Source organism: Aplosporella prunicola (genome assembly GCF_010093885.1).
Source record: "Aplosporella prunicola CBS 121167 unplaced genomic scaffold K452scaffold_25, whole genome shotgun sequence".
Lineage (NCBI taxonomy): Eukaryota > Fungi > Ascomycota > Dothideomycetes > Botryosphaeriales > Aplosporellaceae > Aplosporella > Aplosporella prunicola.
Window position 1 is genome coordinate 172,790 of NW_022983553.1, and position 13,224 is coordinate 186,013.

At 58.7% G+C, this 13,224-nt stretch overlaps 4 protein-coding genes across 4 annotated transcripts; 2 read left to right on the plus strand and 2 right to left on the minus strand.

Moving 5' to 3' along the window:
* K452DRAFT_301406 (uncharacterized protein) lies at positions 1–3,331 on the minus strand (the record flags this gene model as incomplete). Its single annotated transcript, XM_033542437.1, has 3 exons — positions 1–1,128; positions 1,179–3,048; positions 3,096–3,331. 3 exons carry the CDS (start codon positions 3,329–3,331, stop codon positions 1–3), a joined length of 3,234 nt encoding a protein of 1,077 aa, XP_033393740.1.
* Positions 3,332–3,749: 418 nt separating this feature from the next.
* On the minus strand, positions 3,750–6,754 carry K452DRAFT_277718 (uncharacterized protein). Its single transcript, XM_033539335.1, has 5 exons — positions 6,248–6,754; positions 5,807–6,116; positions 5,661–5,719; positions 5,566–5,605; positions 3,750–5,505 (listed from the first exon to the last, which is right to left on the minus strand). The coding sequence occupies exons 1-5, from the start codon at positions 6,333–6,335 to the stop codon at positions 4,230–4,232; spliced, it is 1,773 nt and encodes a 590-aa protein (XP_033393741.1). The 5' UTR covers positions 6,336–6,754; the 3' UTR covers positions 3,750–4,229.
* Positions 6,755–8,018: 1,264 nt separating this feature from the next.
* On the plus strand, positions 8,019–9,121 carry K452DRAFT_291071 (uncharacterized protein). Its single transcript, XM_033541109.1, has 4 exons — positions 8,019–8,119; positions 8,172–8,266; positions 8,345–8,985; positions 9,034–9,121. Exons 1-4 carry the CDS (start codon positions 8,055–8,057, stop codon positions 9,112–9,114), a joined length of 882 nt encoding a protein of 293 aa, XP_033393742.1. The 5' UTR covers positions 8,019–8,054; the 3' UTR covers positions 9,115–9,121.
* A 998-nt stretch (positions 9,122–10,119) lies between these two features.
* K452DRAFT_361509 (uncharacterized protein) lies at positions 10,120–12,199 on the plus strand. Its single transcript, XM_033546429.1, has 2 exons — positions 10,120–10,192; positions 10,254–12,199. The coding sequence occupies exon 2, from the start codon at positions 10,318–10,320 to the stop codon at positions 12,028–12,030; it is 1,713 nt and encodes a 570-aa protein (XP_033393743.1). The 5' UTR covers positions 10,120–10,192; positions 10,254–10,317; the 3' UTR covers positions 12,031–12,199.
* The last annotated feature ends 1,025 nt before the right edge of the window (positions 12,200–13,224 follow it).

Genomic DNA, 13,224 nt, shown 5'->3' on the forward strand with positions numbered 1-13,224 from the left:
CTACAGACTCCCTGGCGCACCAGGCCCTTGCCCAAAGAAAAACCCGTCAAACAGGTCAAACGCGTTCCCGTCGCTCCAGTCATGGTTCCCCACCGCATCGCCCAGCTCCATCCCAAACCCCAGGTCCATATTGCCACCGCCGCCCGTCTCGGCGCTCGGCCCCGGCGCGGCACCACCCGGGGGAAACGCGTCGAGGAAGTCGAGGTCCGGGAACGGGTTCACGCCGAGGTCGGGATAGGCCGACTGCGGCGGGATATGCGTCTGGGGCGATGGCTGCTGCTGCTGCGCGCTATACCGGTGCTGTTGCTGGCCAAAGCCCATCTGCTGCTGGTACGGTGACATGTGTGGCTGTTGCTGATGGACGCTATGATGCTGCCGGTGGCCCTGGCTCTGCTGGCGTGGCATCGCCACCGGGCCGGTGGCGGCCTGCTGCGGCTGTGCGTCGAGTGGCGCAGCGCTGAACGGGCCTTGGCTCTGGTTCTGGGCCGGGCTGCCGTGCAGGTGCGCCTCGGGCATGTATGCGCTCGCGCTCGCGGGCCGCTGTTCCTGCTTCGCGCGTTGTTGGTGTTGGAGCCCGTGCGGCCGTATACCTACGAGGCCTAGGCTCGGCCGCCGTAAAGCTCGCGCCTCACTCTCATCGTCGCTGAAGAGGTCACGCAGGTTCATGTCGAATCGTGGATACGGGCGGGGCCCTTTGCCGCTGCCACTATACGATTGTTGAAAATAACTCTGCTGCTGCGGCGGCTGTTGCTGCGGCTGTTGATGCTGTTGCACCTGTTGCTGTTGTTGATTCTGTTGCTGCTGCTGCTGCTGCTGCTGCTGCTGTTGTTGCTGCTGGTAGTTCTGAGGTTGTTCAGAGGAAGGAGAGGGCATAGGGTGAGTTTCTGCAGCAGAGTAGCTAGGCGACGGAGTGTAAACTGGAGCATTAGGAGCAGGGCGGGCTTGCTGGCTGCTGATAGCTTGCGCAGCCTGTGGCCCGAAGCCTGTCGTCGACATGCACATCTGGATGGTAGCTTTGCTCATGCGGTCAAAGGCGTCGCGGCAAGCTTCTGCGGGCGGGCATTTCTCGACAAGATCGCCAAGCACCGAGGTAGCGGCCAGCACAGTGAAATCAACATCGTCAAGAGACTGCAACTTGTCAGTGCACGACCTGCCCTACACAACTAAAGACGACTTACCAGATGACTACGAACCACCGGCGAATGCCAGACGGCGTAAAGAAACGAAATACCTGCCATGAACAGATGGTGCGTGGCCAGAAAGGTGTAGTTCACCAAGTGTACGCGATGTAGCTGGCGATACAACTTGAGCACCTTCTGACCAGCTTCTGCCACCTTCAGGAATACGAATTCTTCGTCTTCCGTTGCTTCAACGTTGACCATAGAGGGACTTGAGACGTCATCCTCCGTCGTCTTCAATTCTTCGGCCAGCACCTGTGGGACACTCAGGCTCTGCCGGTACAGCATTATGACAGCCTGCCAGTAATTCAGTTCCAGGAAAAGGGGTGAGAATTGCACGCCCGTATCAGCCTGAGTCGGAGAAGATTCTTTCCACTCCCAGAGACGGCGGTCAATGTGCCGCCGCCAAGATTGAAAAGATTCATATTTTGCCAAGAACGGAGACGGGAGTTCCGAATGCATCCAGTCGTTGCTTTGGTTTGCTCCGTTCGCACGAGCTTGCTGAGCCTGGCAATGCTGAAGCACTTGGAGGATCTCAGATTGCAAAAGACGGAAGCGGAGATAATGATATGTCACGAACTTGTAGCTCGGCTTCTCGCTCGGTGGAGTCAAGAAGCCTTCCTTGGTGATATACTTGTCATCCAGCAGTGAGGGAAATTCAGTCGTGATGACTTGGTCGGTGATGCCAAAAGGTCGACCGACGCAAGTACTGACCAAGCGGTCGAACGAGTATACGCACCACCACAGACGGCGTCGAAGGTCACGGACCCATTGTCGCCGGCCTCTCTCCTTAGGATTCAGCTTCACAGTGTTACTTGGCTCGGCGGATTCGCTCGAGTCGGGTTCCTGCTTGTGTGAGTTCGTCGTTTCTTCTCCAGTGTTTCCGTCGATGCCTACGCCGTCTTCGTAGTGAAGACCTAGATCCACGCCCAGTCGGACCGCCACGCCCGTGATGTACCACAAACCCGGAGCGACCGGTCTCAGGAGGGCGAAGCCGGCCAGCAGAAGCACGGCCTGCAGCTCTTCCAACCCTCCGCCGAAGCCGTCGGGACGATCCACGGCCGGGTTGGAGCCGAGAAAGCTCTCGAGGTGCACTATAGCCGAAGCATGGTACTCCTCGGGCTGAGACTGGACGCCGGAGATCCTCCTCCGCTTGCCGGGCGGTGACTGAGGGGGTTTCATGGCGCCGTTCGAGCCATCAGGGTCAGGCGATTCGGAAGAATCGGAAGAGCCCATGATGATGCCGGCGCCAATAGCAAAGACAATGTTAAGCATGTAGAGCTCCCTGCTGGTCCTGGCGGACTCATCGGCGGCATAAGCGTGGTCGAACATGGCCATGAACTCACCGCGGTGGAGAATGGGGATCTGAGGGTTGGCATGCTCAAAGTACAGGTCCACCAGGCGCAGGGCCAGGTCGCGCTCGGGGAAGGGCGCCTGACGTATGTTGGGTTTCGTGTGCAGGCCGAAGAAGGAGTCCCTCATGGACGTGCCACTGGCGGCCGCAGATCCCGGCAGCGGCTTGCTGGCCTTGGTACTACCCTTTTCCGACGAGGCGCCCGACACGGAGCTCTTCACCGCCGCAAACACGACGCGCGCAAAGGAGATGCCGGAGGTTGAGCCCAAGTAGCGGGGGTCGGATGCCCCCTGCACCGAGACCATGCCAATATTCGACACCATTTTATTGATCTTCTCGCGATCGTGCTGCCGGTCCCGGGCCTGAGCCAGGGCCTGCTGCTCGAGCGAGAAGGTGGGCTGGCCAGTAGGCGGCTTGAAGCTCAGGGCAAAGTGCTCGGGGGGCGCGTAGGCAATGGCGTTGTCGCGCAGCAGCGATTGCAGGTAGGCGACGCGACTCTCGAGATAGTAGACGTAGCTGCACAGGGTCAGCCAAGACAGCACACTTGCGCATGGCCGACGCACCTTCGCGGGATCTCCCTCTTGGTGATGGGATCGTAGCCGACGCATTTAACATGGGCCTTTTCGCAGCTGGCGCAGGCGGGCAGGCGCTGGTCGCAGCGGTTCTTGCGCAGGCGGCACCGGTTGCACGCCGAGACATTGCGGAAGGACGAGGGCGACTGTGCGGGCGAGTCGACGGGCGAGGCGGCGCCGTCGTCATTATTCGAGGATGCCTCTCGCGGGCGCTTGGGAGCCGTCATGGGGCATGTCTTGCCTCGCGCGCAGCAGCACACCCTGCACACCGACTGTAGGGCGGCGGAACCGGGCGCGCGGTGCTGCGCAGGATGCTGCTGCTGCTGCTACTGCTGCTGCTGATGATGCTGCCGTGCAGTGCAGGGCGGTGCAGGGCGGTGCAGCAGCAGATGGGGGCGGGCGCGACGACAACGACGACGGCGAAGGTGCGGTGCTGCTGCGCTGTGTGCTGTGCGTGTGCTTGTTTTGCCTTGCGCACTGCCGCTGCGCTGGTGCGTTGGAGTCTGGCTATCGGTGGGACCGAGCGGCGGGACGCTTCTCCACCTGCCAAAACCGTGCGTCCTTCGAGAAAAAAAGCAAATCCTCACAGACCCTCTCATGAAACCCGGATGACGACGTGCAGTCGACGATCACTTGATACGAACGCGGCTGTGACGGAAGCTGAGTCAATTGCTGGCTACCTACAGCCCAACCTTCCACCCTCCAGCTGTTCCCACCCCCAAGCGCCACGTCCCGGTCCCCGGCCCTCCCTTTGCTGTCAATGGAGCCTTGCGCCCCCATGCTCTATCTAGTACAAACCAATCAAACAAATCAATCAAAAACAATCAATCAATCAATCAATCGCCCAAAACTCCGCCCTGATGCTAGTTCTGTGTGTGTGTGAGTGTATGAGAGAGAAAAACGTCCATCGAGGTAGGGGGGGAAAGGGGACAGCAAATAAACAAAAACAAAAAAACAAATCGCTAAAATAGGGAAATCGTCATAGCAGTCGCCCGTGAACTGCCTGGTATCATGCCTTTCCCTGAACTCCAGATGCCCCCCCTTTTTGGCACTCGTAATGCCCCTTTTCTACGCTTTCCATTACCCCCCTCTTGTTGAGTGTGCGTGAATCCGTCCGCACTGTCGTTAATACTGTTCTTTCGAGGCGCCCGAGTGGTCTTCCTCAACACCCTCGTGCAAGGTTTGCCCCTGGACCGGGTTGCCATCGGCCGCAATGTACGACGCGCTCAGCGCGTTGGGGTCAAGGAGCGCCTCGCCGCTCTCCTCGTCCGTCTCGTACTCGCTGCTTTCCACCTTCTCAAAGCGCGTCTTCACCTCCCTCATGAACAGACTCTCAGTGGCGCCGACAGTGGCCACCAGGGCGCACGCCCACCACGAGAGACCAGAGTAACCCAGACTGAGACCAGCAGACTGGATGAGACCAGAGACCGTCGGGCCGAAGGCGCGGCACAGACTCGCAGAGGAGGCAGCTACGCCATTGAGCGTGCCGAGCACCTTCTTGGACGGCGCCGAGTTGGCCAGCATGATCGCGTTCGAGGGGTAGGAGAGTGACTGGGCCGTGACCTTCCAGAAGAGGACCAGAAGCACGCCGGCCATGCGCATGCTGGTGGGAAGGAGAGTCAGATATGGCGTCATGGCGTACAGGAAAGGGTATGCGAAGATGACGGCGCGGAATGTCGTCAGACTGCCAAATCTGCGGCTGATGACGGGGAAGATGAAGACCTGAACAATCATCTGCATGAACCCCTGAAAGGAGAGGATAAATCCGATGGTCTTTGCGGGCAGGGCGAAACCGCCGACAAACCTGAAGGGCAAGTGGGCCGGCTCGTGCGACTCTGGCATGCTCATCAGGACAGGGAGGAGCTGTTCGAAGGAGATGGTGTGGAAAGCCAGGATACCATAGCCGACAATGTTCAGAATAACCTGTGGAGTAAAGGCAGAGCGCATTGACGGCTTCGGCTGCGGGGACCTTCTTGGTGGTGGCGAGCGGATCGAAGACGCGTTGGCGGCCTGAAAGCGCGAGGCCTCGAGCAGCGGCGATCCCTCGGTCGAGTGGTAGCCGGGGGGCTGCTCGTCCTCGGAGTCCTCAGCCAGCAAGTAGCAGGTCTGCTCAATGTAGCCGGCCTTTGCGGCCAGGGCCATGTCGTCGGGGCGGCCGCGCAGCTTGCGCAAAATCCATTTGCCGCACTCGAGGCCGGGGTCAAAGCGGTCCTTCTTGTCCTCGTGCGTCTCCTCGAGGAAGAGGAGGCCAATGACAAGGCCGCACAGGACGACCGTGGTGCACACCAGGTTCGGAAGGAGATAGGGGAAACGGTCGAACAGGGAGCCAGGCAGGAAGACGCTGGGATAGCCCTTGGCGGGTTCAGCCAGGGTGCCGCCCAAACCGGACCCGATGATGGAGCTACGCGAAGATCGTTAGTCGACTTTTTCCACGTGGCTGTCGGCAGGAATTCGGACGTACCCAAGACACCAAACAAATGGCATGATCGAATATGCGCGCGCTGTGTTTCACCGTCAGCCTGTCACTAGTTCCCGTGCGCGCGACTCAGCACTTACGCTGCTGCGACTCGACCGTCACCACCTCTGCGACTGTCGTCTGAAGCACACCGATGTTGCTGCAAGGCGCATGCGTCAGCGAATCAAGCTTTCTCGCTTGCGCGCAAAAGGAAATGTCGGTGACTGCGCGTCAATCAAAAACTCACCCGTTCAACAACCCGCCCAACGCGCGTGCCAGCAGCGCAACGGGCAGGTTGGGCGCAAGGCCGAACAGCAGCATGCTCAGCCCCGTGCCCGCCAGCCCGGTGAGGAGAATGGGCTTCCGTCCGAACCGGTCGCTGAGCCTGCCCCACATGACTCCAGTCATGAATTCTGCAAACGCAAACGCCGACGTGACCATGCCCGCGTACATGGCAATCTGCTTCTCGTCCGTCGTGATGTTGAACGACGAGACCATGTAGTAGATGTACGGGAAAATAGACATGAATGCAATCGGCTCGGCGATGCGGCATAGAGCTGCGGCGCCATGGTCAGCAATCGTCTTGTTGTTGTTGTGTGTGTGTTTGTGTCTTTTGTTCTTGTTCTTGTTCATGTTCTTGTGTTGATATGTAATGGGTGATGGTGATGGTGGTGATAGTGGTAAATACCTAGCACGAACAACTGCTGCGCCGGGAATGGTACGTTGCCATCCGGGCTGGCAGAAGCCCTCCGATGACGGGCGCGACAGCTCAGCATGGTGGAGAGGTCGAGGGAGGGACTGGTCTTGACGGCGGAGGAGGAGGAGGTGGTGGTGGTGGAGGGGTTGAGGGAAGAAAGGAAGGACTTGAAGAAGAGCGTCTCTTGGGGGGAGCGGCCAGGCGGGGGTTATATGGGCGAGGTTCACTGTGTCATCTAGACACGATAAGATTTAGCACAGTGGCGTAGGGCAGACGGGCTTATTGCAGGAGGCAAGGGTAGACCAGCCGGGGAAGTCGGGGCGTGATGGAGTCGGGTGCCAGATGACACAAGAGCGGGTAGGAGCAGCGGGCGGACGGGACGGGGCCATGATATAGGGCAAAGAGGCGGTGATGGTAAGCGAACGGATTCGCTGGCAGGGCAGACCCAACATGAGGTTGTGTACGGCGCCCAAGCTTGGGATGTGCGGCCCCTGAGTGTTTGGCAGCCAAGCGAAGCGGGTAGTACAGGAAGCGGCTGCCAAAAGTAAGGCGGGCTGAGACTTTGGGCGGTGCGGCGGCCGGGATGACATCCACCGATCAGCGGCTGGCCGGCCTGCCGGTACGCTACTGGGATTGACTTTGGTGCTAAGTGCCGTTGCCCCCTTTCGCCGGGCCCTGCGAGACAGGGGCTTGCGGCTCCGGTGGTGACGGGCAAATTGCAGGCCCAAGCCCGGCCTTCGAGAAGCCTTCCGCCCTCGGGGCACGCGGCGGCAGAAACTCGCGGCGGCATCGGCAAGTGCCCCGATAGCATCATCAGCTGAGGCAGCGTGGCAGTGTTATCCCTGCGCGCGCGTGTCGGCCTCGTCGAACGGCCGATCTCAGTCGGAACGTGGCCCACGCAACCTGATTCGCCCGGGGAGCCATCCTTGGGCAGCCTGCCGAACCTTCCGCGCCCTCGTCTCTCACCACCGTGTCTGGGGTACCGCCCGACGTCATGCCCGTCACTTGACGACCTGCGCGCCGCCTCGTGTGGTGCCAGCACCGCGGCTGTACCACCTGTCCAACTCCCCACTTTTGCTGCAGCGCCCGTCCCCGGTCCTTGGGCAAGCCATGTCGTGCCAATATAAAGCCGGGCGAATGCCAGCGTGCCGAGTTGTCCTGACCCCCGTCGCACATCTCCATGACCCGTGAGACAGCCAGATCTCCCGCTGCCTGTCTGTCTTCACCGCCAACGTGACGTGTGGCGAGGTTTGACTGGTGCTTCCCCGCCGTCTCTTGCAGGCCCTGTCCGACCAGAGATGCGCTGGCTGCTGGCGTGACGCGAATATTGGAGAAACCCGGCGCGTGGATGCGAGGGGCAGTGCGAGCGTTGCATTCATCCCACTTCCCGCATCCGGAAATGTGACAACAGAGCCTTTCTGTGCGACGTGTAGTAGCTAGGGCGAAGAAAAAACAAAACACGCGAGAGAAAGAAAAAAAAAATCAAAAACAAAATCAAAAATCAAAACTGAAGCGGGGGGACGCGGCTCTAGACCGCCACAACGCTGTGGTGACAAGCGTGCATATGGCGTGAACGAGTGTAGTTTCTTTTTGCGTGCGATGCTGCAAGGGCGGGCATTGAGATTGTCGATGGATGAGATGTGACTGATGATCGCGGTTCGCGGCCGAGTGGGAGGATCGCGAGCCGAAACAGATCCCCCGTTGACTAAGGCATCAAGGCTCCACTCACATGATAGGCTCGTCCCCTCCTCTTCCTCCCCGCCCCGCCACCTCCGCCCCTCAATCTACAAAAGTCATCATGCCCTTGCTGGGGCCCACGTTGGCCCTGCCCGCTCTCCAGAAGCAAAATCTCCTAGTGGAGTTGTAGGTGCGCGTCCGCCCGCCGCGTCGTCCGGCGCTCTGACGCCGTAAACAGTGCCAGCCTCCGCCATACCTGCCCCGATGGCATCTACATGAGCATCCTCCCGGAGGACGCCTCCATCTGGACTGGCGTCATCTTCGTCCGCAAAGGTGGGCATGTGCTCGCCGCCCTCAAAAGCGGGGCATTTCCTGCACCTGCTCAGGGGAACTAACCGCTTGCATCTCAAGGCCCTTATGCACCAGCAATCCTCCGCGTCCAGATATCCTTCCCCTCTACGTATCCAGCCGTCCCGCCGCTAGTGACGTTCTCTACCGACATCTTCCACCCCCTGGTCACCCCACTCACCACCTACACTTACACGACCGGCTCAGCTAGCGGCGACACGGTAAGCGCTACCGACGAGCAGAGGCTCCCGCCTGGCGGCTTTAGCTTGAGGCACGGGTTCCCGCAATGGTTCCAGCGCCCTCCCCGAAGCCCCTCCACGCCCCGCATTCTCCCTGGGGCCTTGAGCGTGGCGCCCGTGGTCCACGAGGCTGGCCCCACCCCCGAGATGGACTTTGAGTCCCCGCCGGTGGTGAAGATCCTCAAGTACGTCCAAGACACCTTCACCGACGAGGCCATCCTGGACACGATTACGGTCGAGTCGGCGGCGAACCCTGGCGCGTATCATGCTTGGCAGTCCTACAGGGAGACGCAGAATACCGAGGCGCAGCCGATGAAGAAGGACGCAGGCCCCCCGGCGACGAGGTCCCGACGGCCCGGCGAGTGGAACTGGGAGGGCGTGTGGGAGGAACGGGTCAAGAAGGGCATTCAGATGTGCACGTCGGACGCCGTGGTGCACGCGAGCGGCGAGGGGGGTGACGAAGTGGTAGGTACCGGGCGGCCGACGACGCGATCCCCCGCTGACGGACAACAGGTACGCTTCGCGGCCATTGATGCAGAGACGTACGAGAGTGCCAAGAACCGGCTGATGGCCGAGAAAGAGAAGGAGACGTAGAGGGCGATAGTTGCGTTGCTTCGAATTGATGCGTGGTTTGACTTGCTGCATGGAGATGTGGTGTTGGTGACCGTGACTATCAAGGTACTAGCCTGGGTGCCTGATTGATGCCTCAGCAGGGTGCCTTCCCAAAGTGGAAGGGGAGCAGCACCGCGCGCCTGCCTGTCGCCGGGCACGCGCAGAGAACATGGATGCACCGTCGACCGCCAATCCCTATCCTGCCACAACCAACACCATGGCACCCTCCTCCAGCCCCTCGGGACTCCCTACAGGGGAGCTTAAAGTCCGCAAACGCCGCGAGAACAGGTCATCTGCCGCTGAAACCGGTGGCGTCCAATATCAGACGTTCGCCGAAGATGAGCAGAAAGCGGTTGAATCTCCGCTCCAGGGTCCTCGGGATCAACCCTCCTCCCCGGCCCGTACCCAGAGCTCGCTGCACCGGCGGAAGTCGTCAAAGAACAAGGTCTTCTCCAAGGTACTGGGAACCATCCAGAACGGCAGATCGCATCCCGGCCATCACGGCCCTCGGAACGGTCAATCGGACGGCGGCCTCTTTAGACGCCTTTCACTGAAGAGGGCGGCTCAGCTCCCTGCTCGCTCCAAAAGCAACGAGCTGCCCATGCCAGCCTCGTCCACACCGTAAGTGCCTCCGCCGCCCCCCCTGTCGCGGCAGCCGCGGCAATGCACCTCATGCGTCTGTCGGCCTCAGTGACCGCCTAGCCGCTACACCCCGGCCTTATTGTTAACGATCGACAAGGCTTCTCACCCCGCAGGTCACTCATGCAAGCCTCGGACCCAACCAGGCTCTTTCCGGTGCAAAAGAAACATCGCCACAGCTAACCCTGCCGCTGCCTGCACCCGAAAAGGGTCCGGCTCAGGACGGAAATCCCAAACTGGCACCGCCACATAATCTTGGCGTCGACCTTAACTTGATGCCTGAAACAGACACCCTGAGCTTATACAAGGAGAGGTCCCTCTGGATAGCCGTTGAAGTGGCAGGGGTCCTGAGAGGAGCCGAGGGGCATGATCCTCCCGCTTCGCGTGCAGCTATTGATGCCGTGCTCATTATTGACAATTCGTAAGTCTCCCGGCCCTCACCTGATGCAGGGTTTGTTTTCCCAGGCTCAATAGCGGCACAGGAGATATGCGTCTCCGGCATGCCTTGAGGCCGCATGTGAGATTGCGCTCCGAATCTCGCAGTTGATGTCCGACCCCGAAGACCGGATCGCAATCATCTGTACATCCTGCCGCCATCGATCTCGCATTTTAAACGCATCTGGATGCCTGCTACATCCGCTCAAGCCCCCGAACCTCAAGGTGATTGGCCAGGAGATACGCGCAATCCGATCCCTGTCGACTCAACCGCCAGCTGCTGGCGGAAAACTCGGTGACACCCTGCATGAAGCGATAAAAATTCTTTCCGACCCAACAAATGGCCCTGATGTCCTCCGCCTCAACCAGAGCCATGTTTTCATCATCTCGCCGCAGTCGCCAGGTAACCGGATCCCAAGCGATAGTTTTGCACCGATCACTGTGCATGCAATCTGCCCGGCCGTCATACCTTACCAGAGTAAGACAATGCAGGCGGATGCGTGGAAGCCATCGGCCGAGCCGCTGTCCATCGTTGGGCAGTATGACTGTACCAGAAAATACTTGCATGAAAATTCAGCGTGGTTGCCCGATATTCTTGCACATTGTCGACGTGGACACGCATACGGCTGTATCAAGGACCTGCAACTTGCCATCAGGCCACATTCGAAATGTGTAATCGAGAGCGTCCTTGGTCCGACCACCATCAACATACTTGAGGTTGGTCAAACTATGACCATCTTGCTAAACGTCAGGATCCCAGCATCCTTGTCCGCAAGCCGCGAGCCCCCTCCAACGAGTTCAATTACCAATTTCGACGACGCGGTTTCTGAACTAGAGATACTGCTTGGAGAGGCTGTCACAGAGCTCTTTACTATTCGAGCGCGTTACAACCAGTCTGTATCCCCTGCTGACGCTGCCGTTCGTACAGAAACCATGTGCAGCATCCGTAGATCCAACCCGTTCTCACAATGGAGCATCGACCCTCGCGGGGATATATTGTCAGCTCCAAACAATGAGATTGAGCTTTGCAAACGACTGGCCTACTTTATCGCCACGCAGAATCCTGTGCAGGAAGCATTGAAAACTTTAGATGCTTTCTCAAACAGTCCAGGATTACCACACACATGCTTTCCTTACATCAATAGTATTCGCCAAGAGTTACGGTATCAAATATATACCCTGCAGCCTCGAACAAGTATACCTTTGACTACTGCTGTCCCAGTTTTGGCGCCGTCAATGCCCTCCATAGGAATTGTCCCGTCAGGGCCAACTGTTACGCGTAAGGAACCTATGAAAAATATTACAGGCGGGCCTCGCCACTATCCATCTCACCCGCATTTCTCTTTCGAGCCCCATGACAGTCTCCGCTTTACTGCTGTGACTCCAACACCACCTCCGGCGCATCGCTCCGTGTCAACGTCTCAACTTACGACCCCTGGAAACAGCGACATACACGAACACAGCCCCGACAATACCTCGCCAGCAGTCAAAGCATCGCCGCCCAAAAGCAGGCCCCTTTCAGGGGAGTCGGAAGCCAGTGCAACGTCAGTAGACGAGGCGCGCGCTATATGGCGCGAGATGCGGCGGGACTCGCAGCCGCGTCGCGGCGTCGAGTCAGTTTGCCAGGGTAAAGACGGCCTCACAGTGGGCGTCTGGCTCCCAGAGGAGAGGGTCGTCGAGCAGCAGCTGAAGGAACAGGAGATCAGGCGCAAGGCTGTGGCCAACAAGCGCAGCATCGGCGCGGATACGCTGAGAAGCCTGGCCATGGGAGGATGTGAACAGCTGGGCAGCGGCAGATCGGGATATGCGCCGTGGATGGTTTAGGTTTAGGCTGAGATGACGAGCGCGTGTACTGGCTTCGGGAAGTGGGTAGATGTTCCTACTGGATGGATAGGCGCAGTTAGATAGCGGGGAAGGCGGCAGTGTTACGTTTGGTTGTTGTCGGGTGTAGGGTAGGTAGGTAACTATGACTATTCGACGCGTGTTGTTGCACAACAACTACTACGGAACTGCACCACCGCCATCACGACGTCTCTCGTCAGCGACACATCGCGCTGCGTAACTGCCTGCCCGCCTGGCTCCTCCGGGTACGAGCCGGAAGGTCGGCTGGTAACTTTGTGCTCTCGGAAATGTTTCCGATGGTTTAGCCGGTTCCGCGGACGACGGCGATTGGACGATGCTTTAAGCGCTGGTGTTGTGTGTTCAACGGGCAAAAAAGAAAGCTAATAGCTATGTATCCCTGACATGTTACTCTACCCGGGTCTTCCAGCTATGTGCAACGGCTACATGGATAGCGGCCGCTACATGGATAACCACAACCATAGACCGCCGGAGTAAGCGGTTTGAGAGTTCGTCGATCAGGTGGCGGGTCACGCCAGGCTCTGCTGATGATGAAGGCGACTGATCTGCGCTCTGCCTGGGGTTCCGAGTGATTGGTGTATTGGAGGGTGTCGGAGATTTTGGTCGGGTTTGTCGGGAGGGCGTTCCTTTTGGTTAGGGGGGAGCGGGTAGTGGAGGGATTGGTGGTGGGGGATTTGGAATCTGAGATCCGTTGTGCGGGGCTGAAGAGGGGGTTTGGGAAGGGTTTGAGGGGGACTGGGTAGGATTTGGGTTTCTCATTTGCGGAGCTCGGGGTTAGTTCGTTCTCATGGGATGGAATTCGTGGGTTGGGATGCCTTCTTGATCAAGATCAAATACACTGAAGGCTGATGAGACCAGATCAAACTAAAACTGTTTCTTCTATGCCCGTACTGGATTTGATCCGGTGTGGAGGTGATGCAGGTAATGAATTCCTTTCTTAAGGTATCTCGTAGTGCTTCCCCAGACTTCAATTTCGTCACTGTTCTTATTGTTTGTTTAATTAACTTCATTGATAGCTTAGGATATTTTGAGATGTAAGTATCATAACCTCTACTACCAAGGGTACTCCTCCAAATATTGGTTTTATTGTACTTCAATGGTTTCCAGCATCGGTTTTGATCGGAGAAGTTGAGTATGGACCTTCTCCCTTTGTATCAT